The following is a 26,363-nucleotide window of genomic DNA, read 5'->3' as shown; positions in this document are numbered from 1 at the left end:
TCTGCAGCTTCCTCTCCCCTGAGTTTCTTAGTGCTGACGTGGCGGGAGAGTGACGACGTCGTTGCATTGCGGGGAATTGAGGTGCAGCGGTCCGAATTATTAACTTTTAATTTAATTAAACTAAATTTTGTTTCGTTTTAGTATATACTTAATTTAATTTCCATATGGTCCTTTCACTTTATGATTATTGTCTCTAGTCCCTGTATTTTTAATTTTTGCATTTTGTTATGTATTATGCATCCCTTACACCCATCTTTCTACTCTCTCTCTCTTTCTACTTGTTTTTTTTTTTTAATAAATAATATAAATAAATAAATAAATAAATGTTAATCCGACTATATTCAAATTTCTATTAACATAAGTACGAGGACTGTGACAGATAAAAGGTAGATGAAATTTTAATAATTTTGAAGTATATGGGCTAAAATTAATATTTACAAAATATAAGGACCAAATTGCTAAAATTAATATTAATCAGCTTAGTTTGTTATATTAGTGATTTAAAAAATACTTGGATAATATCTTGGTTGAGAGAAATTAAAAAATCCACGTGGATGCACGGCTGGACGCAGCAAAACGATTATGAGTATCTGACGTGGAAAATGATGGCCCAGACAAAAGCCGCGTCGGATTGAGGACTCGTGAGGAGTAGGCTCGACTGCGCCGTTCCACGGCCACTTACACCAAACTTGAACTGTCAAAAAGCCACGTCTCTCGTCCCTCGCCCCTCTCTTCACTGTCTCGTGCTTCCACAGCCACCATTGTCTGTCTCTCAACAAACTCAAAACCTCCAAAACCACCTCCTTCAATGGAACCATCCTTCTCCCACCGCTGAATTCTCAACTTCCCTATCTTTTTACTTTGCATGCCATTTCCTCTCTTCTGCAATTTTATCGCCCTTCACCACTTCCCAAAACCCTAAAACCCTCCCATTCCTATCACCTTCATCTCGCAATGAAGGACCGTACTCCTTCCTCCAATGGCGCCGTTTACGTCCCTCCTCACCTCCGTCTCCGTTCCGTCGTTACTCGTTCTGATCGTTCCTCTGCTGTTTCCGCTGTTGACTGCAAGCTTAGGGAGGCTCCTGCCTCGCTGCTCGATTCCGGAACCATTCCTCCGCCTTGCCTTGATTCTCGATCTCAAGAACTCCTCTCGATGGGGAAATCGCGTTTTAATTCCGTGCACTATGATTTTGCCTGCGACGATGGCGCTCCTGTGGATAGCTGGGTTTGTAATTTCGAGTGTTCGCATTTTTACTTGATTTTTTATTAGCTGATTAGCGCCGTATTCTCAATTCTGTCAAAGGCTTGGCGTGCATTTGACTTAAAGCTTAGTTTTTCCAGCGGGAATTAGTATAGGGCGCGCTTAAGTAGTTTCTCCAATTACTTGAATTTAGGCATTTCTTTTAACTGGATTGAGTTTTTTTTTTCCTTTCTTTTTAATAAAAAAATTCCAGTCAAGTGTTTGATCGAGCATGTTCAGTGTGACAAAATGGGACTCTACAATTGATAAAGTTATATCGTTATTTATCGGTTATTTCATAGATGGCAAAGATGCCGGCTATGACTTTCGTTAGGTGACTGATTTATAGATGTATGTAGAGGTCGGGCAGCTTGTGACAATATTGACTACTTGTTTGGTTATTGTTCTTAACCAAGGAGAATTATGGACGAACTTTTTAATACCATCAAGAAATGACTGGCGCCTCCAAAAGTAAACGATTTTGTGTTTCAACTCGGTTTTGGGTCTGAATTTTAAAAGCCAAGGTAGATCTGTTTAGAATTTTTGAGTGATACCACTTTGTTTTTGGCGCCTCTAAAGGTAGAAGATTGTTTCTGATTTGATCATGCTGTATATATGTAGCATGTTAGCTTGTACCTCGATTTGATATGTTTTGTAGATTTTATTTACTTTCTTACCAGACTGTTATGATAAATTATCGAAATATGTACAGGGTTTTTCACCTCCTGCTAACATTGATTTGTGGAAAAGGAAGTTAGCACAACTTTTACGTGACAAGGAGAAGCAAGAGTTAGTTTCAAGGGAGAAAAAAGATAGACATGATTTTGAGCAAATAGCTGCTTTGGCAAGTAGAATGGGACTTTTTAGGTAACTTTTGATTCCTTTGAACCTGCAATGTGTTTACCACTGCAATAGATGGTTGTTATTCTAAATGTTCTGGTTGTCATTCTTGGTAGCCATCTATATGCCAAAGTTGCTGTTTTTAGTAAGGTCCCGTTGCCGAACTACAGATTTGATTTGGATGATCGGCGTCCACAGAGGGAGGTATTTAGTTGTTGTTTCATTTTACAATTGCTTTTGTTTCACATAATTTAAAAATCATCTGTGTGTGCTAATTATCATAGTTTTGTTTTTATTCCTCTGTTTTCTTCACTTGGAAGCAATATTTTTTTGCACCATTAAGTTATCATTTAATGCATCAATGTCACAGAAAAAGAATAGCTGTATTTGTGCTTTGTTTTAATGCGTACAATTTTTGGGTTTACTTTTCCCTAGTCTGCTTTTATGCATATTTTCCCAGAAATTGAAGCTTTTTGAATATGATCAGGTTTCTTTGCCTCCTGGGTTGCTTAGAAGAGTTGATGAACATCTGGGAGAATTTCTCTCTCAAAAGTCTCGGTTTAAATGTTTTCTAGATAACTCCGTCTCTAGATCAAGCAGCAGTGGTAGCATTGCTACAGATGAAGGACTTTTTGAGCAACCTGAGCTACAAGCATCTAGTAAGGCTGTGATGGAAAAAATTCTTTGGCGGAGAAGTTTGCATCTGCGTGATCAACAGCATGCTTGGCAGGTTCAATTTCCCTAAAGCAACTTGTTTGCGTTATCTCTCAAAGCATTTCATTTCGTTGAATAATTTTGAACTTCTACATTATAGGTTTGACTGTCTGGTTAGGTATGGTCTATGACTAGTATGATGCGCACAAGCTTTTCTGATTACTAATGCAACATTTTTTTTTTTGGTTCTTAAGATACTTGTATTTGATCTTAGAACAGCATTTATTTAAATTAGGAAGTACAAGAGCGAGGTGGGGAACATTTTATTTGCCGGTGGAGAGTTCTTATGACTGAACTTGTTGAAGAAATTTCATTTTTGTCCATATGTTTGTACAATTTGAATAATGACACCCTTACACCGTTTTGTTTATGTGATCAAGATAAAAGTATCAGGCTTCTCATTTTTAAGTGATCTGGGATGAATGAGTGGGATTTTTTGAAGTTTTTGTGTCCTTTTGAAGTTATTTGAACTGTTTAGTAGGATATGGTTATCTCCTTTCAGGTTTTTGGTCATTTTTCTCATGCCACAAACTGTAGATTTTTCTTTGTTGTCACTTTTATTAATTTTTTTTATTCATACGTTATTTTTTAAAATCAGTCATCTCTAGAAGGAAGAGAAATGCTGGAATTCCGGAAAAAACTCCCTGCTTACAAGGAGAAGGATGCATTATTGACCACAATCTCACAGAATCAGGTTGTTCATGGTTTTATATATTAATATATCATGTCTTTTTAACTTGCTTCAGATGTTAATTCGTCATTTCATTATAAGCTGTCAATGAATGACATCCTCATAACCATCAATTTAGTAGCCAAGTTGCATTTTCACTACCCTGTATAACACGTCTATCCTAGAGGTGTTCTTTGGATCAACTCCTTTTTTTCAGTTTTTTGGCAGCTCTGGACAGAGAGGATTAGAAGAACATTCCAAACTGAGGAATGTATTCTTGAATTCTTTTGGAATATAATCTCTTCATTTTTCCAGTTGGAACCTCTTATTAGAATTCCTTCAATTATTCTTTCATTACTCTCTTTATTTGACAAATTAGAGAGCTTCTCTAGCATCTCCTTGGCGTTGTATGGATCCCTTATCCCCCGAATTTCTATTTGTATACATTTTTTACAAGGTCATTGTTCCTTAAAATGCTATGATGATATTGGAAGTTGGAACTCTTGTCCTTTGTCAAATGGAAAAGGAAAGAAATCTTTTGTTCTAAAAAAAAACAGTTTACCATTTTGAATTTTTTATCCACTATTTTTGTTTAATAACACAGAAAAATTCGGACCTGTGAGCTCTTTAGAATAACTCAAAAACTTCAGGTCTGTTATACCATCTTTAAAATATTTATGTCGATGAAAGCTCTTTCCACATTATGGTTGTGGAAAAGAAATTGGTTCATCATCTCTCCCATATTGTATTAGGTCTGTTTGTCAGATCCACCTTCATGGGAATTACTAGTATTTTTCTCTATTACACCTTGAGTTCTGTTTTTCATGATTTTGTGTCATGTAACCAGTGTATAAGTATAAATTTTCCTTGGCTGGCATTTGGATTCTGCAGGTTATTATTATTTCAGGTGAAACTGGTTGTGGCAAGACTACGCAAGTTCCCCAATTCATTTTGGAATCAGAAATAGAATCACTCCGTGGTGCTGTTTGCAGCATCATATGTACACAGCCAAGACGAATATCTGCTATGTCCGTCTCTGAGAGAGTTGCTTCTGAAAGAGGCGAGAAGTTGGGTGAATCTGTAAGCAGCTCAAAATCTCAAACCAAAACCATTTCCATCTAACGTTATGGATTATGATAAATTTTTCTATTTCTTCAAGGTTGGTTATAAAGTGCGGCTGGAGGGTATGAAAGGGAGGGATACTCATCTTCTCTTTTGCACCACCGGCATCTTGTTGAGAAGACTGCTGGTTGATAGAAATTTGAAAGGCGTAACTCATGTTATTGTTGATGAAATTCATGAGCGTGGAATGAATGAAGGTGAAGAGTAATAATTCAAATAAGGTGATTTTGGTCTATGCAAACTATAACTTCTAATTCCAAATATTTTTCATTCTAGATTTTCTGCTTATTGTCCTGAAAGATCTCCTTCCTCGTCGACCAGAATTGAGGTTGATTCTAATGAGCGCAACTTTAGATGCAGAACTTTTCTCATCCTACTTTGGTGGGGCTCAAATAATTTACATTCCGGTAATAAGAAGTTTGTTATTGTTTTCAAATAAGAGAATTCAATGTCGTTGTAGTACTACATCTGCAATTCAATTTCATTCCTCTATGACTTAGTTTGAATGTTTGCAGTCTTGGCTCCGATAACTTATATTTAGACTTGTATTATCCTTTTTTTTTTCTTTGCTTGAAAACATTTTTGCTGCACACCTCCATGGGTTAAGCATAGTTGTTAAGGAGACTGGCTTCATTTAACTGAAATCAATTTTTTTGCTGAGACTGTTTGGTAGATTTTTTTTGTTAATTAGTTCTAGGATCTGGGACTTGTAATATTAAGATTATTGTGAAATTATTTTCAGACTCATGTTCTTTTCCTGAGATAGGCATTTTGTGAAAATAATTTGAGAAATGGCCAACTTGAAAATAGTAGTTAGTGCAATAGAATAAAGAATTGAATTTATTTCTTAGATGTAAATGAATCTAAAAGGGCAATATTTCTCAGTACTTTGAGTTCGATACTTGTGAAATTTTTTTTGATGATGGAATAATTCCAAAACCTTCATTGAATGTTTTCCCTGTTGGTGGAAGTTAGCTCATCTCAAGGACTGGAACTTTTAGTTGAATGCAGCCTGAATCCTTTGTTTTGGTCTGCATTAGGGATTCACACACCCTGTCAAAACTCATTTTCTGGAGGATATTCTAGAAATGACGGGTTACAGATTAACTCCATACAATCAAATAGATGATTATGGTCCAGAGAAGACTTGGAAAATGAGCAAACAAGCACCAAGAAAGAGGAAAACCCAGATTGCCTCTACTGTTCAGGTATGCGAAGTTTTTCAATGCACTAATACTTTATAATCCTAATATGCTAACGTTTTTCCTGCATGGAACTTTTGTAATTAGGATGCACTTATGGCAGCTGATTTTAACGAGTACAGTCTTCAAACTCAGGAGTCTTTATCGTGTTGGAATCCAGACTGTCTTGGATTTAATCTCATAGAATTTCTTCTAGTCAGTATATGTGAGAGTGAAATGCCTGGAGGTATTCTTGTTTTTATGACTGGGTGGGATGACATCAGTTCTCTGAAGGAGAAACTTCAGTCTCACCCTTTATTAGGAGATCCAACTCGGGTCATGTTGTTGGCATGCCATGGCTCTATGGCCAGTTCAGAGCAGGTAATATTGAATTGTGGAAACAGAATGATTTGATTCGCCACATGTCTCTCTCTCTGCATGGGATATTGGTTAGCATGAATGCATCCATTCTTTCTGTGTGAGAAAGTCAATATTTTTCATCCTTATTGAGAGAGAGGAATATGATCATACTTTCTCGAGTGACTGTGAATGCATGAATTCATGAATGCATCCTATGTACTCTATGCTGTTTTTTTTTTTTCGTTCTGTTCTGTTCTTTCTAAAATTTTATTTCACAAATTTGTATTATCCACCAATGTTTCGGTGTTAATGTCAAATGCCTGCAGAGGTTAATATTTACTGAACCTGACAAAGGAGTGAGGAAGGTAGTGCTTGCAACAAATATTGCTGAGACAAGTATCACGATAAATGATGTTGTGTTTGTTCTGGATTGTGGAAAGGCAAAAGAAACATCGTATGATGCTTTAAACAACACTCCTTGTTTGCTTCCCTCTTGGATATCCAAGGTTTCTGCTCAACAAGTAAGGTTATATTCTCTTGCTGAAGATATGAGTTATTTTCCTTGGATGTTAGCATATGCATGGAACCATATGTCCATTTTATTTTTGGTTTGAATGTTCCTCTGCGTATAATTGATAGTCCATTAATTTTGATTGTTTTATTTTCTCGCCTTCTAGAGAAGAGGAAGGGCTGGTCGTGTTCAACCTGGAGAATGTTATCATCTATACCCTAGGTCTGTGTTTGATTCTTTTTTCGAGTATCAGCTACCCGAAATTTTGAGAACACCTTTACAGTCCCTCTGCTTGCAAATAAAAAGCCTAAAGCTTGGAAGTATATCAGAGTTTCTATCTAGGGCTTTGCAATCGCCAGAGCTACTAGCGGTTGGTCTTGTTCCTTCCTATTTCAATCTGGATACAGTATATAGTGAAGTTGAGGCATTTAAACCTTTAACATTTCTTTGTCTATGAGCTCCCTTTGCATGCATATCCACTGACTTGCACTCTATCATGTTTGCTGCATAAGTTTTGGTCAAACATTGTTTGCAGGTTCAGAATGCTATTGAATATTTAAAGATCATTGGAGCATTTGATGAGAGTGAAAATCTTACTGTCTTAGGTATGGAGTAATGATTAAGCTCTACCTTTTCTCCTGATGATTATACCTTAGGTATTGTATAGTTTGTAATTTGAAACAGATTACCTCATTCTGTGCTCCTGACAGGTCGTTATTTGACTATGCTCCCAATGGAACCAAAATTGGGAAAGATGTTGATAATAGGTTCTATCTTCAATTGTTTGGATCCAATTTTGTCCATTGTTGCTGGCTTCAGTGTGAGAGACCCTTTTCTAACACCACTTGAGAAGAAGGATGTAAGTTTTCTTTCATCATGGTACATCATATAATAGGCTCTACATTTCTTTAGTTGGTAGGAGGTCAAATTCGTCATGTTACCTGGAATTTGTTTGCCTCTTTGTGGCATTTGTTCCTTGTGTGTGTGTGTGTGTGTGTGTGTTTTCCTGTTATTATCAACTTGGTCTTATTCTTTTGAATTGAAGTTTGTCTCTATAGTTAGGGTTTTTGACGTCTTTGTTGTTTAGTTTTCTTGGTATGCCTTTATATTCTTTCATTTTGCTCGATAAAATTTGGTTTCTTGCCAGAAAAAATCAATAACCTCTTACTTATTCTGGAGTGCTTTTATATATGTTATATAGAGCCAACCCCTCAACATTAATTCGGATAAGCCTAATACTTGTGGCTGATAGTAATTGTTCGAAGGAGGTCAAGAAAGAAGCTGATGATTGTTGGTTTTTAGCAGGCAATTGACTTCTTCAGTGCTTAGGTTTTCCCTTGCTGGATAATCTAAAGTCGGGATTGTTTTGTGATCCCATTTTTTTGTTTTATGGTTTTATCCTGACAATGAAATGGAGACAACGGTGAAACAATAAAGCCCAAACAAACCACAGCTCAACTCTAAAGAAACCTCACATAGCAGCCACATCAGCTGAAAAAACGGTCCCAAGTAAGGGAGAGAAGATCTAGTAGCAATGCACCAAATATAGGAGATACTCAACTGCAATTCCAAAAAAGAACTTGCTTTCAGCAAAAAATACGGGCGCTGTCTTGCAAAAAATTTGATGGATAATACTAGAACCACCAACCAAAAAATTGCCCTGAATTGCCAAGGCGATAAATTGCTTTTCAAATTTTCTCATGCAAAAAAGGGGCTTAACAAACAATTATTTGCGGCTGAAACCACAATCCACTTACGATTGTAGCATAACTGATTGAAGCTTAGAGATCCAGGCGTTTCTCTTCTAGTGATCCAAAACTTCTAGCTATGGGAGGTTGGTACAAGTATTGACAACCTTGAATGCAGAAATATGGCATTGTAAGTTCCCAATGTCATTAGAAATGAAGGCATTGTGATATCAAATAATTGTTATTAAGTCTGGTTATTGATCCTAGTGGATGGTTTTCAGGATGGCATCCGTTTTTTAGTCCCACGCTTGTATGGGCTTCTTACACCCTACCAATTTGTAGTCGGAGAAATCAATGGAGAGTGAGAGATGGCATTGAATCTTTTCTGTGATCTCGTTTTCTTTTAGATATAGAAATAGGGTGATATCTTATCTTCAACCCCTCCAATATTTCTCATTTACTGAATAAAATCTTCTGTAATACGAACAATGACAAGACGTAAATTGAAATAACAGATTTTAAAACAGTTCCCTCATCAATGTATTCTGTTTTATTTATTTAAAGGCTGCAGAGGCTGCGAAGTCCCAATTTTCACGAGATCATAGTGATCACCTTGCCATTATCCGGGCTTATGAGGGATGGAAAGAAGCTGAGAGGAACTTTGGTGGTTACGACTTCTGTTGGAAGAACTTCCTTTCTGTACAATCGATGAAGGCTATTGATTCATTAAGGAAGGAGTTTTTCTCTTTGCTTAGAGATACTGGTTTAGTTGATGAGCACTCGAACACGTACAATGCTTGGAGTCTAGATGAACGACTCATACGTGCAGTTATTTGCTGTGGCCTCTATCCTGGAGTTTGCTCCATTGTGGTATGTCGTTGTCTTTATTTAATTTTAATCACCCTTCTATTTTTCTTTTCTTAAATCCTTGGTACCAAACAAATTAATCCATTTATAGTTTAGTCTTTCCATTTTTGAGGTAAAGTTACCCTGTTACAACAAAATTCAAAAGAATAAATAGTTGGAATTTTAAAAGGGTACCACCCTATTACAGTAAGTTAACATTTGATTGGCCAAATCATATGGCTATGGGAAGCATGGACACTGCAATGCTACTTTGTGCAGACTGTCCGTGTCAGTCAGACTCAACAAGGACATTATCCCAGGACACATTTTGAGTGTTCAATTATTTTGTTTTTTAAAATAACAATTGACTGGACAAGTGGAGATAGATGATGAATGGGATGCAGCAGGATGCAAAGGACAGATTCGTAATGTGTAGAACATCTTTCGTATAGAGAATGAAAACAATAATTAATACATACCTTTTATCCAAACCTTTGAAGTGTTCATTAAAAACTAAAGACCAATATTTGCACGGGAAAAATCTAAAACACACTCAGCACACACAAAGCATTTTCCAATTATACTTTTTTCTCTACACATTTTTAAGAATGGATTGAAATGAGAATGTACGTCTGTCTATATTTTATTGCCTATTATGCAATTATGGGCGGAGCAAAAAACAAATGAGAATAGCATGTCGTTATGTCTGTCTATGCCTCTGCCTTGCCTTGTGCCATTGTTGTATGCTCTTCATAAGACAATGGCACTTATTCTCTCTCTATCAAGTAGATAATTTCTTTGTGCTTGCCATAAATATGATGTCACCTTGTTTATTTCGGTACTCTTTTAGTGTTCTCTAACACTAATCAGATGCAGCATAATGAGAAGTCATTTTCTCTCAAAACTATGGAGGATGGCCAGGTACTTCTCTATTCGGTAAGCATGTTCTTCAACCGATTGTATGTACAATGGATTTTTTCCCTGTTCACAAGAAATGTAGCCAAGGTATTACAATTACCTGTTATCATCCTTTTAATTCCATCTTCACTTTTCTCTATAGAACTCAGTCAATGCTCGAGAGTCGAGGATTCCATATCCATGGATAGTTTTCAACGAGAAGATAAAAGTGAACTCCATTTTCCTTCGAGATTCAACAGCTATCTCTGACTCAATGCTGCTTCTCTTTGGTGGAAGCATCTCAAAAGGTGATCAAGTAAGTATTCTACGGGTTGACACTTTCTCTCGTAGTAGTTTTTCTTTGCAATTGACGTCTTTCTGCTTTTTGTTTCTTTAAAAAATTCATATATTGTCGTTTCAAATTCCAAATGTAGTACTAAACTCTTGTTCTTGCAGGAGGGACACTTGAAAATGTTGGGCGGTTTTTTGGAATTTTTTATGAAACCTGATGTAGCAGAGACATATCAGAAATTAAGAATGGAACTTGAAGAGCTTATACAGATGAAGGTAAGTTGAATATCGTATTTTGTGTGTTGATAGGATCTGTGGCTTTTGTTTACTCTTAGTTTTAGTTGATAATGTGTGCTCTCTTACTATGATTGATTAATACGTCTATTAATCAAGTTTCCATATGATATAATCATTCAGTTTTATATTTCTTACTACTAACTATTTTTAAAGTTTTTTACTGACGTTTTTAAAATATAGAAAATATAGAAACAAAACTATATAACGTGAAATGTTACTAGACTCTAAGTGCTTCTATTCATTGATTTGGTCAAAGTACAGCTACTAAATCCTACGATGGACTTGCACTCCCACCATGAGCTCCTATCTGCTATACGCTTGCTTATTTCAGAAGACCAGTGTGAAGGTCGATTTACTTTTGGCCGGCAGATCCTTCAGCAACCCTCCAAGAAATCAACTCTGGCAGCGGCACCAAATTCTGTTTCAAGAATTGAAAGTGGACCTGGTGGTGACAATTCTAAGAGTCAGCTGCAGACTTTACTCACGAGGGCCGGATATGCTGCACCCATCTATAAGACAAAGCAATTGAAGAATAATCATTTCCAAGCAACCGTTGAATTTAATGGACTGCAAATTATGGGACAACCTTGTACCAACAAAAAGAATGCAGAAAAGGATGCAGCAGCTAAGGCTCTCGAGTGGTTAATGGGTGGAAATCAGATTGGGCACGACTATATCAACCAAATGTCTATGATGCTAAAAAGAAGCAAGAAGGATCATAACTAACCCAATACTTCCACCTTTTAACGGAATTGCATTTTGAGAACGCAGTAAAATCAGACCACAACCAATGAAGCTCAGGTAATTGCTCTTCGGTTCAGGACCCCTGAATCTCATGATTTCTGGATTCATTCTGCTTTTGACCTTGAGAACTGAAGATACTTAAAAAAAGTACTTTATTATAACAGATTTGGAGGAGCAGAACTCGGGGTTCATGGAAATACAAGAACATCCACATCCTAGGCTGGACCTTGAACCGTAGGGCTGAGGCTGAAGGCACTGGAGTTGAATAATGGGGGGGGGGGGGGGNGGGGGGACCAGAAGTCAAGTTTGCAAGGGGGACGGCGAAAGCGATGATATACTGCAAGGTTCGGTTTGATTATTTTGTATATAAATTTATTCAGATCCCAGTCACATACATACATGTAAAATATCATTTTTTGGGGTGGGGGCAAAAAGAATAGTAGGCCTGTAAAATTCCAATGGAAATTGGTAGTGTGGCAGTAAACAATGTCTAGTCCTAAAAAAACAGGCATGTCAGGAGGGGTGAAAGATGCAACAGTACATTTTACAGTCTGCATCTTTCCTGACTCTTCTTTTAAAGACGCTGGGTCCTCCACAGTCTGTATCTTTCCCCATTCTTTCTTTTTATGATGCTGGGTCCTTGCAATTCTATGAAAACAGCAAAGATGCCCCCAAAGGAATGGAAAATTTTCTGTGCCATGTCAATATCATTGACACCAAATTGTGGTGAGCTGAGTTTATACACCATTCTGGTCCTCTTGTCTGAATCTGAAACTTGGCCACAGAATACAATGGGTTAGAGATAGAGTGAGAGAGATAAAGAAAGATCCAAATGGTAAAATTCATGGACCACCAGAGATGTATTGAGTCCACAACAAAGAGCAAGTTAATCTGACCAATTCTCAAATCCCTAGAGAATTCTGTTCCTCCAGGTCTCCCCAACTGTAATCCATTGCGGTGGGAAATGGAAGGTACACATATTTTTGAAATGGAAATTAGTGGAAGTGTTTCGTTTTTTGTTTAATAATTTGTATTTTCCAGGGGAATGCAACAGTGAGTGGTGGTGGTGTAGGAAATGGAAAACAAAAACAAACAAAAAATAGTGTGTCGGATGGAAAAGAGGGGAATCAGACAGTGGGAGTAGAAGACAGGCTGTGAATGTCATTTTTCTGATACCTTAAAAACACAAAATGTCTTGAAAGGGGATTGGACAGAGTACTGCGCATTGGATGGCAGAAAGTGAGGCCACACAGTTATTGGAAATTAATTCTTTGTCTCATACTTCTCACAAATTCTTCACACCACCATCATCATCAATGCTTGTACCCTCCCTCCCTCCCTCCCTCCTCGCTCTTCCCTTCTTCAATTCATCCTGCTCTTCTCACCACTATATTTTTGCCAACCCAATGGACCACTCTTCTTTGCAGATCTGATCTCACCTCCTTCATTCATACCCACTTCCACTCAATGTGAATGTCAAGTTGTCTCGGGTTCTGAAAGCTTTTAATTCTCAAGTCTTGTAAAACAATAAGTTGAAGTTCTATGTGCACGCGTTTGATGTGCTATTGAATAATATTCCTATAAGTGGGATACAACCAATTGTACTTTTCTAATTATAGCTATGAAAAGGTGTTTGAAAAACTTGTTGACTCTACCGAGATACTAAAGGAGGTAGACCTTTCGTGTCACCTTGAGGGAAGCTCATCAAAGTGGGATTTTGGGTAGGGGCGATAAATTTAAACGTTCAATAGTTGGGTGTGAGTAGTGATTAATAAAGGGGTAAGACGTTGTCGGAGGTGGATTATTGTACCAACCAATTAATTATGTGTTCATTGATTAGTAAGGTAGTGAGGCCTACAATATATCTTGCACGTATGCTTGTTTGGACACATTGCATATTCCTCATCAATCAAAGAAGTGTTTTTAATTAGAGGACCCTTTTTCTATATTACTCTCAATGCCCCCTTTGGGTCCCTATTCTTTTCCACTTCTCCCCTTCTTTTTCTTCTTAATATTCATTACCATTATTATAAAATCAATATTATTTAATGTTAATATTCATTCATATATTCAATATTCTTTTACAATTCATTGATTTATTAGACATAAAATTCAAAATTTAAAACGTGATTTGTCAATAGATCGATCAAGTTTTAAAGTTTTTATATATATTATGAAAGGTACAAAATTAAAAAAAAAAAAAAACATTTATGCCCTATATGCGTGTTTGTATAAATATTCATTTCGCACAGAAAATGAACATTTAATGAGTATTAATATACAAATTTGATACTTGAAATTACATTTGAAATGATATTAATATGATAGAGATAGACTATTGATATATTACTCATATAGTATTAATACATTATTGATATGACAAATTGCATTCCATTTATTAGCTGTTATTTTTTTTTATGATATCATTGATATACTTTATATTTAGTATATTATACTATTGGTAGGCCTACTTGAAAGGAATTGTGAATGAACATTAAAATACTAAAATACTAAAATATTGTTATATTTTAAATTGTATTTTATAAATAACAGGAAATGTGTGAAATTATAAAATAAAATAATAGAGATGGAAGAAAAGGGAAAGGGAGGTGGTACTGTGCCTAAACATACGCCTCGTTTAAGGAACAGACTAAAAATCCGAAAATGGCATTATTTATTTATTTATTTATTTTACTTAATTAATTTAAAATAAAAATTTGTTAAAAAAATGGGAATTAAATTTAAAGAACAAAAAAACAAAAGCCCTCAAATCTATCTTTGACCATCGCGCACTCTTTTTCTGTGTCTATTGGCCTCTGTTTGATTCGGGTTTTGATGATTTGAACTCTTTCTCCTCCTCCTCATCGTCTTCAACTTCTTCTTCAATCTCCCATTTTCCCATTTCACTGTTTCTCTCTTAATTTCACTGTGTTCGTTTGTGTTTATGTATATTCAGATGCAATTTCTCTGACTCTTTCTACTGCTCTTTCACTCTGTACTGCGCTCATCTATCTATCTCCTCTGATTTACACTTGGGATTCTCAATCCACGGCTACCCAGCCCTTTGTCGGCTTCCACTTCCCCTGTACTCTACAGTACCCATTCCCCAAACACGACTATTCTTCTTTCTCGCTTTAATCTTTTCGCCACCGCTCCCCTGTTTCTTTCACTGTTTATGTTTCTGGGTTGATGCCTGATTTCTCTTTCTCTCGCCCTATGCCTCCTCCTCATCTTCCTTCGCTTTGCGATTCTTTATTTCCGCTCTGCTTCTGAGGACCTACGTATGTTCTTCTGTCTTCCTTTACTCTTCTTATTTATCTTCTGCGTTTTTTTAAGCTTTTGAGGGAATTAATTCGTGGGTTTGTTGTTTTTAGTTCTTTGTATTTGTTCTTCCTGGTGATTTGTGCTTTTGTTTGGAATCTGGTTTAACTTTTGTTATTTGCATTTGAGAACGCCGTCCTAATGGTGGATAGCTAGTTAGAAGGTTCAAGGTGGCTCTTTAAATCATATGGGTTTATGATGCTAACTTTTTTGATCCGTGCTTAATCATTGCTTTTAATCACTATACTTTCATCATCATGGATACTTCCTTTTTCAACAGTGCTGCCTTTTCTCTCTCTCTTTTCCCCTCTTCAAAGCTGGGTCTACTTTAGTAATGCGCTTATTGCTAAAGTGAAGGCAAAAGTTTTATTGTTTTACAAATTACAGATGGATGTTGAAGTGGGTTCTAGATTAGGGTATTTTGGATTTTTCATTGGCAAGATGAGAGAGAAAGACAGAGAGCTTGATCTGTCAACAACACATTTTCTTATTTACACTGTTCTACATCATGATTCTTTTATCCCTGGGTTGGGTTGTGGGCTACTTGAGGGTTTTAATTAATTTCTGCTATATGGTGATGAAGAAGCTGCTGGTTGATTTCCATCAGAATGTTTAGCTGCCTCTGCAAGGAGGACATCGAATTTGGTAGCTTTCTGTCAAATCGCAATGCTGTTAGTAAGCATCTCTTGATGCAAGTGGAATTGATGTGGGCAATTTATTCTTCTGTGGAGGGCTATGTGGATAGCTAGCAGCTAGAGTCTCTTTTGACTTTAAACTCTAGATGTGAGAGGATGGTTATTAGAAATAGAATAGCTTGGGATGTCAATGACAATAATAGAGCGCCTAGTAGGTTGATTCCTTATGTTTGGCAAATGGGGATAGATCTCACATGCTTCTATGGAATGTTTTCTTGATCACTTTACCTAACGGCCCTTTTTGTGTTCCATTCTTTTGACCCAAGTATGTCGGTCTGACTTGGCTGCGTGCTGTGATGGAATTTCTCAATGGGACTATTTATAACTTCATTGCATCAGTGGTGAAGAAACTGTTTTCTTGATAGCTTGTTTAAGGATTAGACTTTGTATGTTTTTCAATTGGTAATTTTTTTTCCTTATGCCAATGCTTCAGTACATGTGTGGTTCAGTATGTGATGAATGATTGATTTAGTATCAAAAAGATTGTTGGTTACCTTGTCCATGTGCCTGTGGTTTGCTTCCTGTTATTGTGGTGTGGCTTCTTTTTATCTATTGTTGGTAGCATCTTGGTCTTTGCTCCATGTTTTCATAATTTGTGATAATCTCTATTGATTCTCATTCTCTGAATATGTTGGCTATGTGCCTGTTCTGTGTAATATCTTTGACTTTTTGGGATTTTTCTTCCCTATCCTCACTACGACTGTATAGCTTCAGGAACTGCTGTGATGTCTTTTATAACTACCAATGGTGTGTCATAATATTTTGCAGTAGGCTAAGTCGACCATTTCAATTCAATATATGGAACTTATTGGTCCAAGGAGAGTGAATAAAAAGAATCACCTAATTCGAGCAAATGGTGATTCTCTTTTATCAAATGTTGATGATCTTGATCCGTGGACTTCATGGGCCTATAAACCACGCACGGTTTCTTTGTTACTTGTTGGCGCCTGCTTTCTTATGTGAGTGTTCTTATCTCTGTAATTCGATCTCAACAAATTTTTTGATAGTGACTTGTATGTTTATTTTCTGGAATAGTGAAGTATGATTTCTTTTTCTTAAATATTATATCTTAATATTTCTAAAAGATGGAAGTTCACGTTTTGTTGTCATTGTTCGGAACCGAATAATAACTTTCACTAAAGTTTTTTGGTCTTATTTTTTCTATCACCTATCCTCTTCATCACTTTCAGCACCATGGTCTTCGACATTTATAGTTTTGGGTTGGATTCTAACACATTGGATAGGAAGAATAAAGGGAGGGCATTAGAGACTCTATTTCCTAGTGCATGGTAATATTCAGTCTTGGATAATATTGCAGCCTTCAGTTCTTTTTTCAAAATTTGAATGAAGTACTTTTGTTTGTCTTTTCAGCGAATGCTTTTGCATGAGCTATTTGCAATCATGAATTTATTTTGTTGTCCGGATGTGTTTGTCAGCTGGGCCAGTGGAGCTCTAGATCCTGAATGCACTGCATCAAGTGATCTTGTTACATCTGTTAAAAGGTCTGCTTCCGAACGATAAATACTTCTCCTTCAAGATCAAGTAGTTGTCTTTTCCTCTTGATAAGCTTTAGTTCATGCTTGTAGGGGTGTGTGGGCAATGATCGCTGTATTCCTCGCATATTGCTTGCTTCAAGCTCCTTCTACGTAAGTTATTGTTTCAATTTTGCAAATTGTAGTTTGCTTATAGTTGTTTCGTGGTTTGACTTTTACGATAGAGTATTCATTTGTAGAGACCCGATCGATATGGTTGTTACTCATCATTATAAAATGTTTTCATTTTAAGATGAATGCAGTTGCTATCTTTTGCTATTTGATTCTTCTAATCAATTGANGCTACCAAATTTCAACGAATGTTGGTGGGACAGTATTATTCTTGACATTTTAATTTGCAATTGGTTTGGTGAGTTCCTCAATCCAAAACAAAAATGTTATGTTTCATGTGGATAATGTAGCTATGATATGGATATGGTTTTTAATTATGAAAATCTAAGTTATAAAAATAGCATGATGGCCTTGTAGAGTTCTACTTTGGTGTTAAGAAATGTCACTACCCCAATTGAGTTTGAGCGCAGAAAACCTGCGTGACCCTACAACATTTGTGTGTCAAGGTAGCTTGTAGGTTATTAGATCCTAGGTAGGTGACCACCACGGATTGAACTCAATCCGCTCCTATTGACCACTAGGTCAACCTATGATGGTTGTATAAGTTTTCATTATCGGACGANCATTTATTTTCTTTTTCCCAACTTGAATTGTACGTTACATGACAGTCATTTTTGGGGTTGAATTTTGATGGCATAAGTCTGAAAATATTTCATCATTATATGATTATTTTACCCAGGTTTATAATATTTACCTTGCAGGATTCTTATTAGACCCCATCCAGCTGTATGGCGCCTAGTACATGGCTTGGCTGTCATTTATCTTGTAGCACTCACATTTTTACTTTTTCAGGTAGTTTTTTTTTAGATTATTATTATTATTATGGAATTCATCTTGGGTTTACAATCAATTAAGTATACGTATCTTCAAAGTTCTTTGATTTTAATCTTTGATGGTTGACCTTTGTCTCTCTTTTGAGTTGTATATATATATATATATAATCTTGGATTGTTCATATTTTGCATCTTCCTTGATAAAACCATTTAGCTGCTCTCATGCTACTTGGCATTCAAAATATAGTGTAAACTTCAATATCATCGGTTTCTTCTGTATTTGCTAATCCGTGAAGTTATTTTCAGAAGCGTGACGATGCTCGAGAGTTCATGAAATTTCTTCATCCTGATCTAGGCCTTGGTAATAACTTTATGCTTTTAGATCATTGACGTTTGCCTTGTAGTATTTGCTTTTCAAGTGCGTGTTCTAATTATTTTTGTTGTTATGATGCTTGATTTAGAGCTTCCTGAGAGATCATATGGGACTGATTGTCGTATATTTGTTCCTGAAAACCCCACAAGCAGGTTTAAAAATGTCTATGTATGATTTCTTCTTTTCCAATTACAGTAGCTTTGTGTCGTGTGCTTCCACTAACTTTATTTGTTAGTATAATTTGAAGGCGCTACATGTTTCTGATTATGTTCGCTCACTCAGGCAACATTGTTTGATGAATTTGTTCCTGCTCACATAATTGGATGGTGGGGTAAGGCTATTTTGATCCGTAATCAACCCCTTCTATGGGTACTATCAATTGGGTTCGAGTTAATGGAGGTTAGACATTGATATCTATATATTTTCCATCCTTGCAATGCTGCTATCATTTGGTTCCAAAAGTAATCGCCATTTCTTAACGTTACCGCTAATGTTGCAACGGTTTCAACTTTACCTAGAGAGGGTATAAAATTTTTCAATCAAGCTATTTTTCAATATTGTACGAAGTAATACGATGACTGAAATTGAATGATGATTAGACAATTTTGGAAAGATTTATTTTTAAAAAAACGATCCCTGCTAGTCCAAATAATGTATTAAGTTTGTTTTTCGTTTCATTTCCTTTTATGTTTTATGTTTTTTTTTTCTTTGACTCATGCAATATCTTGTTCAAGTCGGCCATTTAACTCTAAATTTTCTCTTCTTGTGTAGCTTACCTTCCGCCATATGCTACCAAATTTCAACGAATGTTGGTGGGACAGTATTATTCTTGACATTTTAATTTGCAATTGGTTTGGTGAGTTCCTCAATCCAAAACAAAAATGTTATGTTTCATGTGGATAATGTAGCTATGATATGGATATGGTTTTTAATTATGAAAATCTAAGTTATAAAAATAGCATGATGGCCTTGTAGAGTTCTACTTTGGTGTTAAGAAATGTCACTACCCCAATTGAGTTTGAGCGCAGAAAACCTGCGTGACCCTACAACATTTGTGTGTCAAGGTAGCTTGTAGGTTATTAGATCCTAGGTAGGTGACCACCACGGATTGAACTCAATCCGCTCCTATTGACCACTAGGTCAACCTATGATGGTTGTATAAGTTTTCATTATCGGACGAGTTCTTAGCAACATGGAAGTAGAGACCAACCAGTCATTGCATTGTAGCTTTTTTGTCATGCAAAGTCCAATTCCATAAATTCTATGATTGTACAGTGACTTTGGACTATAAGGTTAAAGAACAGATGTGCGAATTCTGTTAGTTTGTGTTTTAGTTGAAGGCCTTCGTTTCTATTACTTGTTTTGCAGGAATATGGGCAGGAATGCGTACGGTCCGATACTTCGATGGGAAAACATACAAATGGGTTGGTCTAAGTCGTCAGCCTAATATTATTGGAAAAGTAAGCCTTGCATTAATTTCCTATCAAGAAATAAAATTAATCAAGTATTCGTATCCTTAACGATAGGTCCTCAACTGCGATTAATGATTAACTTGAGTGTTTACCAAGAAAACTTCAAATATGGGAACATCAACCATGAGCTGACTTACAAGTTTATCTGGGAAACTTGCTTGGCTGTTCTGATATGTGATCTTGACTCTTTCAGTGGTAACTGTGCTAGGATCTAATAGTGAGTAGTCTTATATCCAGGTGAAACGGACCTTGGGACAGTTCACTCCAGCACAATGGGATAAAGATGAATGGCATCCCTTACTCGGTCCATGGCGTTTCATTCAAGTTCTTGCTCTTTGCATCGTCTTCCTGACGGTGGAGCTTAACACATTCTTTTTGAAGTACTGTCTCTGGGTTCCTCCTAGAAACCCTGTAATAGTATACAGGTTGGTTCTATGGTGGTTAATCGCCATACCGACCATTCGTGAGTACAACGTTTACCTTCAAGACAGGTTTCCAGTCCTTCCCTCTCTGTGTTTGTTTGTTCGTTCGTTTGGGATTTATGAATCTTTTAATACATTNTATCGGACGAGTTCTTAGCAACATGGAAGTAGAGACCAACCAGTCATTGCATTGTAGCTTTTTTGTCATGCAAAGTCCAATTCCATAAATTCTATGATTGTACAGTGACTTTGGACTATAAGGTTAAAGAACAGATGTGCGAATTCTGTTAGTTTGTGTTTTAGTTGAAGGCCTTCGTTTCTATTACTTGTTTTGCAGGAATATGGGCAGGAATGCGTACGGTCCGATACTTCGATGGGAAAACATACAAATGGGTTGGTCTAAGTCGTCAGCCTAATATTATTGGAAAAGTAAGCCTTGCATTAATTTCCTATCAAGAAATAAAATTAATCAAGTATTCGTATCCTTAACGATAGGTCCTCAACTGCGATTAATGATTAACTTGAGTGTTTACCAAGAAAACTTCAAATATGGGAACATCAACCATGAGCTGACTTACAAGTTTATCTGGGAAACTTGCTTGGCTGTTCTGATATGTGATCTTGACTCTTTCAGTGGTAACTGTGCTAGGATCTAATAGTGAGTAGTCTTATATCCAGGTGAAACGGACCTTGGGACAGTTCACTCCAGCACAATGGGATAAAGATGAATGGCATCCCTTACTCGGTCCATGGCGTTTCATTCAAGTTCTTGCTCTTTGCATCGTCTTCCTGACGGTGGAGCTTAACACATTCTTTTTGAAGTACTGTCTCTGGGTTCCTCCTAGAAACCCTGTAATAGTATACAGGTTGGTTCTATGGTGGTTAATCGCCATACCGACCATTCGTGAGTACAACGTTTACCTTCAAGACAGGTTTCCAGTCCTTCCCTCTCTGTGTTTGTTTGTTCGTTCGTTTGGGATTTATGAATCTTTTAATACATTACTCTGTATTCCAGGAAACCGGTGAAAAAAATTGGAGCATTTTGTTGGCTCTCTCTGGCCATTTGCGTGGTTGAGCTTCTAATTTGCATCAAGTTTGGGCATGGTTTGGCTCTTGCTCTTGTAAAACTTGTTCCTGTTGCTTATTGATGAAATACTAATTAATAGGTTTCCTTTATTTTAGGTTTATATCCCAAACCAATGCCATCTTGGTTGGTGCAGTTCTGGATATCTGTTGGAGTTTGCCTTGTATTATTCCTGCTTGTTTGGAGCTGGCAACTTCACCAATTAGTTGCAAGCAAAAAGTGGAAATAATTTGTATTCATTTCTTCATAGGGACAAAACAGAAAATAATTCTTTTGATTTCATGGGACTCCCATTCATCATAATGTAAAATTTGTAATGCATTTTGTAGATAGCATCAGGCTTTCCATTAGGCTACTAAGTCGTCACCGGGAGATTTTTCTTTGGGGTTGAGGGAAGAATGTATTTTTATATTGTGCACAACTCTTATAAAATTTAATTCATTGCCATTGCATTGCCTTCCTAAAAGTGCTATACCACTGCCTATCAGACCCGACAAGCGGTCCACAAAGTTGCATCCCTATTCATTTGGTCCATGCACATCGCTCTCTCAAGGAGGTTAACCACCTATCCTAGATCTTTCCAACTTCAAGAAGGTTTCGAATTCAATCTAATTTAGTATGAAGGTGATTTTCTTTCTCTTTCTAAATGTATGGGTCTAACGTGACTGGAAAGTATCTAAACATGAATACTTATTTCATCTTCGGTACTATCCAATTTTAAAATGCATTACTTAACCTTGTTCAAATAGAATACATATTTGTACAATGGGGACAGAACCTTCCACATTTTAAAGAGAGGACTACAAGAAAGAATATTATCAATCCACTTATCCATTTATGTTGTACATTGAATTGTATGCTGTGATTAGCTGGCCGTTTAAGTGTTCGATGCAGGCATCAGAAATGGAGCTTGTTTTCATTAAAGCATGTCCAAGAACTTCACCATTTCTGTCAGTAGTGACTATATAAAGTCATATCGACAATCAATTGGCCACAAGAATGACAAAAATGGCATACAGATATGTTTTGCTTTTTTGAAATGGTAAGAAAACATACAAAATTCTTCTGATGAACTGTGAGGCCAATTAGATTGAAAGGAAGAACAAAACTTGGCCAAGATCAGACAGATGAGAAACACAGTAAGGTTTCTTGTCAACAGATTACAAAGATACAGATCTCATCAAACATTGCTAACCTTTTTAGTTGTTCCACCCACTCAGTAAACGTTCACAGAATAATAATAGAGCATTTACAAAACACTTCAGGCAGCCATGAGCCATGACAAGAAAGGGTTCACACCCCATCCTTATTTAGAGTTCATAAAAGGATCACAAAACTACTTCAAAAGAGTTGTTCTGTTCGATTTTTTATGATATAATAAATAATCTGATGTTGGTAAGTGGCACAGAGAAGGTATATGGCTAACTTAGTTGCCTTTTTTTTGTTAATGTTTTATAAGAATTTGGCCAAAAGTTGATGTTTGTTTCAAAAAATGTAATAAAAAAGAAACTGCGAGTGAATGACTATATTTTATTTTAAAAAAAAGAAAACTAAAAGTGAAGTGGTAACTAAAGGAGGCCTAAATAAACCATTACTAAACATTAAGGACAGAAAGTAATTATTCATTCTTTTCTTTCTATCTATCATTTTCCTCACAGAGCCAAGCTAATCAAACAAAATCGATTATTTCCTCAAGCTAAAGATCAACAAACACAAGAAGATACAAGTTGATGACCTCCCTTCCCTTCCCCTACCCTCCATGGTACTTTGACAGTTTGAAATCAAATGTATACCTGATGCAGTGATGATAACTCTTCATAAACTATCTTGTGGGACGACCAACGTCTTTGTCGAACACTGATTTCAGCGTAAACTCTGTTGCAGAAAGTAATGAACCAAAAAGGGCTAATGAAATGCATCCTCGATCCATAAAGCTTTCAATTACATCCTGTAAACCAGACAATATTGATTACTAACTAGAATTTACCAAAAAGATTTGGAATGAACGTTGCGAAAATACAAGTGCTTGAGGAGAAAAACCTTACCAAATGAATTGTTTGAGGTTAATTGTTTTCAATGAAATTCTGAGAGGTTAACCATCAATAGATAGGATAAATGTACACTGGATTCATCAGTCTCTAACTTGAGAATCCATTATTGCCTTCATCATCACCTGCCATTTACATTATCTTCAACATTTTGAATCAAACTCTCTACACACTGTATTGCATGGACTTTAAAATCTGTATGTAGATTCTTCAGAAGCACGCCGTGCGTAAAAGAATCGGGTTGAATTTCTCGATCTAGCATTTCTCTGTACAATCTTAGAGCCTCTTCCCAATAATCCATGTTGCAGTTCTCATTTATTAATATGGTATAACTAAACTTATTTGGAAGAATTCCTTTTTCTTCCATCTCATCGAAATATTTATAAGCCTCGTCTAATCTCCTCACCTTGCAAAACCCATTAATTATTGCATTGTATGTGATTACGTTTGCTGGAACGCCCTTCTCGAGCATTTTCGAGAAGTACATAAATGCTAGATCCATCATTCCCTTAGCTGCATGTGCATGAATGAGAACTGTATATGTTACTACAGAAGGGGCTAAACCCTTGCTGAGCATTTCATTGAAAATCTCTCTTGCCTTCCTCAAGTGCCCGTTTTTCATGAAAGCGTTAATGATACTAGTATACGTCACATGGTCTGGAACAAGACCATTGTGAACCATATTCTCTAATAGATCACACGCCTCTTGAAGGTTTCCCTGTTCACAAAGTCCATGTACGAAAACGTTGTATGTGACGACATCTGGAGGGATACCCTCGGCCAACATTTCTTCTCGCATGCTATATGCTACAGATGTATCACCGAGCTTCATTTCTCCTACTATTCGAGTAATGTAAGCAAAACGATCAGGCTTCAACCCCTTGCACAACATCTCATCAAAGAACTCTCTGGCCATTGATAAATTCCCTAACTTGCAAGACCCATTAACCAGTATAGTATATGTAAAGATGTCAGGGAATAACCCTTGATCAATCATTTCCTTTTTCAACCTTAAAGCAACATCCAAGTAACCCAACCTGCAAAGCCCATATATAAGAGTATTATATGTTACCACGGTCGGAACGAGATCTCTGCATTTCAATTCATCAAACAAGAGAAAGGCCTCACTTATACTCCCAGACCTACAGTAACCATACAGTAGGATGTTGAACGAAACGATGTCTGGCATAAAGTTGCTTTTAAACATATCAGAAAACTGCAGTCTAGCATCTGTCACTTGCCCCCACTTGCAAAGGCCATACATGAGAGTGTTATAAGTCGATAAGGTAGGGAAAGCTCTTCTATTCACCATTTCTTCCATGAGATCGAATGCTTCAACAAACAGTCCTTTCTTGCAAAAACCATTGATCAAAGGATTATATGTGTATGCCGAAACGTTGAGTCCAGAATTCAACATCTCTTCAATAAGTTCCTTTGCTTGTTCAAGCTTTCCTTTCTTCGACAACCCGTTGACCAACACGTTGTAGGTTACATCATTTGGGAAACACCCTCTCTTTTGCATCTCTGACAGAAGCTCTAAAGCTTGATGTACTTGCCCCTCCTTGCAAAAAGAATCCAACATAGTATTAAACGTGACAATCGTTGGCTTAATCCCAAACTGTTCCATCATCCTATAAACAGTTTTAGCTTTACTCACGAGATTCTCATCTCTTAAAACCCTGAGAATCCTATTACAGTTCTTGACATCAGGCAGCAAACCATTCCGAATCATTTTATCAAAAATCAACAAGCATTCATCAACCATTGATTTCTTCGTGCATATCAGCAATAGAATATCAAGAAGCTTAATTGAAGCCTCTAAACACAAATGCCCAGCAATTAAAACATCAACAACTCCGTGCATTTCAGTGCTAACCACCCTCTCCATTACCCAATACGCAGAACCCATCAAATTATTCTGAGCAAGAATATCAAGAATAGCACAGAACACAAATTCCGATCCCTTAAAATCGGGCTGCGCCTCGACCCATCGGAAGAAACGCAAGGCAACTCTAGGCCTGATTCGAATGGAATTGAGGACTCGAATAAACAAGTCAGGGTCAATGATCACGGCACTATATTGATCGGAGACCCAGTTATTGTTGCAAAAGGCCCAAGGCTTTTCTTCAATAGTGTCGAAGATAAGGTCTCTATAATGGGATTCCGATAGGGTTGCTATGGAGTTGTTTAGAGTGCAGGAATGGAGCAATGAAGAGAAGGGTAGGAGAAGGCGTACCTTGAAAGAGAAAGGGTATTTAGCAGCTGTGGCGGCTATGGTCTTTGAAGCTCTAACGCAGAAGCAGAGGGTCATTGAGTAGAGAAGCTACACCATGCGTGGAAATGGCGCTCCTAAACAAGTAGAAATCTTGGTGAAGGAGAAGGAAGGGAGTTGGGGTTCAGAACAAATTGCATACACATATGGAATATGACGGCGTGGCTCAACTCAGACGCCGCAACCATCCGCCCTCGCCCTCGCCCTCCCCTGCCCTCGCTTTCAGATCTCACCCCAATAACACGCTTGCTAAATCTGTAAATAATTAAATTCCATCTAAAATTATCTCTTTTATTTTTATTTTTGCTAAAAAAATAAAATAAAAAATACACCGAATTTCATTTTTGAAATTTGAATTATTTTCATTATTCAATTTTAATTTCATTTGAAACTGGTTCATGGGTCGATCATCTCATAGAACATTTCGAACATCCATCCATTCGGATTCTTAAATCATTTACGGCATACTTTTCAAATAGTGGGTGCACATTTCAACCTATGTTGGAGTACAATATTGGCACACCCAATTGTCGGATACTGTTCTTGAAAAATCCATTTTAAAGGAAGCCGCCTGACACATTCGTCTCGGAAGGAACGCTTGCCACGATGTGACACACATGTGCCACAAGGTAGTTTACTTAGGTCATAAGGCTCAAGAGTGGTGGAGAGCCGATTTAATTTATGGACCCTCTGTCGACACGTAATGATTTAGTTATTTAGTTATTGTTGCCTACCTACTATTAAATGTTAATGAAAATTTTCGAAGATCTGAAGTCGTTATCGTGGGCCGTAGAATTAATGGGCCTAAATTATAGGCCGGATAGAATTAATGGGCC

General features: G+C 36.8%; 3 protein-coding genes and 3 long non-coding RNA genes across 14 annotated transcripts; 4 read left to right on the top strand and 2 right to left on the bottom strand.

The window, feature by feature from the left end:
- Positions 1–795: 795 nt before the first annotated feature.
- On the top strand, positions 796–11,415 carry LOC111793843 (DExH-box ATP-dependent RNA helicase DExH5, mitochondrial-like). Of its 4 annotated transcripts, none has more exons than XM_023675906.1 (19): positions 796–1,227; positions 1,955–2,109; positions 2,199–2,286; positions 2,570–2,812; positions 3,395–3,490; positions 4,358–4,546; positions 4,626–4,785; positions 4,865–4,995; positions 5,629–5,796; positions 5,878–6,150; positions 6,456–6,650; positions 6,807–7,010; positions 7,176–7,245; positions 7,351–7,499; positions 8,893–9,198; positions 10,051–10,110; positions 10,235–10,387; positions 10,528–10,638; positions 10,921–11,415. In XM_023675906.1, the coding sequence occupies exons 1-19, from the start codon at positions 955–957 to the stop codon at positions 11,383–11,385; spliced, it is 3,489 nt and encodes a 1,162-aa protein (XP_023531674.1). In that variant the 5' UTR covers positions 796–954; the 3' UTR covers positions 11,386–11,415. The 4 variants fall into 4 exon arrangements, 3 of the variants coding, with proteins under 3 accessions (XP_023531674.1, XP_023531681.1, XP_023531688.1); XM_023675920.1 differs by lacking the exon at positions 796–1,227 and adding an exon at positions 1,286–1,766; XR_002814986.1 differs by lacking the exon at positions 10,921–11,415 and having other exon boundaries at positions 10,025–10,110; positions 10,528–10,635.
- LOC111793868 lies at positions 10,862–11,618 on the bottom strand. Its single transcript, XR_002814987.1, has 2 exons — positions 11,387–11,618; positions 10,862–11,168 (listed from the first exon to the last, which is right to left on the bottom strand). It is a non-coding gene; the product is annotated as an uncharacterized LOC111793868 (long non-coding RNA).
- Positions 11,619–11,691: 73 nt separating this feature from the next.
- LOC111793874 lies at positions 11,692–13,019 on the top strand. The gene is made up of 2 exons (XR_002814988.1): positions 11,692–12,374; positions 12,445–13,019. It is a non-coding gene; the product is annotated as an uncharacterized LOC111793874 (long non-coding RNA).
- Positions 13,020–14,179: 1,160 nt separating this feature from the next.
- LOC111805286 (CDP-diacylglycerol--serine O-phosphatidyltransferase 1-like) lies at positions 14,180–21,673 on the top strand. Of its 6 annotated transcripts, none has more exons than XR_002816651.1 (14): positions 14,180–14,684; positions 16,188–16,378; positions 16,610–16,708; positions 16,856–16,921; positions 17,006–17,065; positions 17,785–17,875; positions 18,163–18,217; positions 18,318–18,397; positions 18,512–18,628; positions 19,001–19,085; positions 19,598–19,689; positions 19,927–20,258; positions 21,122–21,227; positions 21,306–21,349. XR_002816651.1 is itself a non-coding variant. In XM_023690283.1 (14 exons), exons 2-14 carry the CDS (start codon positions 16,218–16,220, stop codon positions 21,434–21,436), a joined length of 1,392 nt encoding a protein of 463 aa, XP_023546051.1. In that variant the 5' UTR covers positions 14,182–14,684; positions 16,188–16,217; the 3' UTR covers positions 21,437–21,673. The 6 variants fall into 6 exon arrangements, 5 of the variants coding, with proteins under 5 accessions (XP_023546051.1, XP_023546075.1, XP_023546067.1 ...); XM_023690283.1 differs by having other exon boundaries at positions 14,182–14,684; positions 19,927–20,192; positions 21,139–21,227; positions 21,306–21,673; XM_023690299.1 differs by having other exon boundaries at positions 14,183–14,684; positions 19,939–20,192; positions 21,139–21,227; positions 21,306–21,673.
- Positions 20,271–21,056, top strand: LOC111805318. The gene is made up of 2 exons (XR_002816652.1): positions 20,271–20,552; positions 20,802–21,056. It is a non-coding gene; the product is annotated as an uncharacterized LOC111805318 (long non-coding RNA).
- Positions 21,674–22,769: 1,096 nt separating the features above from the next.
- On the bottom strand, positions 22,770–25,756 carry LOC111811556 (pentatricopeptide repeat-containing protein At1g22960, mitochondrial). The gene is made up of 2 exons (XM_023698466.1): positions 23,253–25,756; positions 22,770–23,155 (listed from the first exon to the last, which is right to left on the bottom strand). Exon 1 carries the CDS (start codon positions 25,564–25,566, stop codon positions 23,377–23,379), a length of 2,190 nt encoding a protein of 729 aa, XP_023554234.1. The 5' UTR covers positions 25,567–25,756; the 3' UTR covers positions 22,770–23,155; positions 23,253–23,376.
- Positions 25,757–26,363: the final 607 nt, after the last annotated feature.

The sequence above is a fragment of the Cucurbita pepo genome, chromosome LG01, assembly GCF_002806865.2.
Source record: "Cucurbita pepo subsp. pepo cultivar mu-cu-16 chromosome LG01, ASM280686v2, whole genome shotgun sequence".
In the NCBI taxonomy this organism is placed as follows: Eukaryota; Viridiplantae; Streptophyta; class Magnoliopsida; order Cucurbitales; family Cucurbitaceae; genus Cucurbita; species Cucurbita pepo.
Note: the sequence above shows the minus strand (reverse complement) of the source record. Positions and strands in the feature narration are given on the sequence as shown.

Excerpts from the sequence above, each read along its gene's own strand:
- LOC111793843 (XM_023675906.1), top strand. The coding sequence starts at position 955 with ATGAAGGACCGTACTCCTTCCTCCAATGGCGCCGTTTACGTCCCTCCT. Across the intron at positions 4,547-4,625 it reads GCGAGAAGTTGGGTGAATCT|GTTGGTTATAAAGTGCGGCT; the intron begins GTAAGCAGCTCA and ends TATTTCTTCAAG. Across the intron at positions 9,199-10,050 it reads CTGGAGTTTGCTCCATTGTG|CATAATGAGAAGTCATTTTC; the intron begins GTATGTCGTTGT and ends AATCAGATGCAG.
- LOC111805286 (XM_023690283.1), top strand. The coding sequence starts at position 16,218 with ATGGAACTTATTGGTCCAAGGAGAGTGAATAAAAAGAATCACCTAATT. Across the intron at positions 17,876-18,162 it reads TCACATTTTTACTTTTTCAG|AAGCGTGACGATGCTCGAGA; the intron begins GTAGTTTTTTTT and ends AGTTATTTTCAG. Across the intron at positions 18,398-18,511 it reads GCAGGTTTAAAAATGTCTAT|GCAACATTGTTTGATGAATT; the intron begins GTATGATTTCTT and ends TCGCTCACTCAG.
- LOC111811556 (XM_023698466.1), bottom strand. The coding sequence starts at position 25,566 with ATGACCCTCTGCTTCTGCGTTAGAGCTTCAAAGACCATAGCCGCCACA.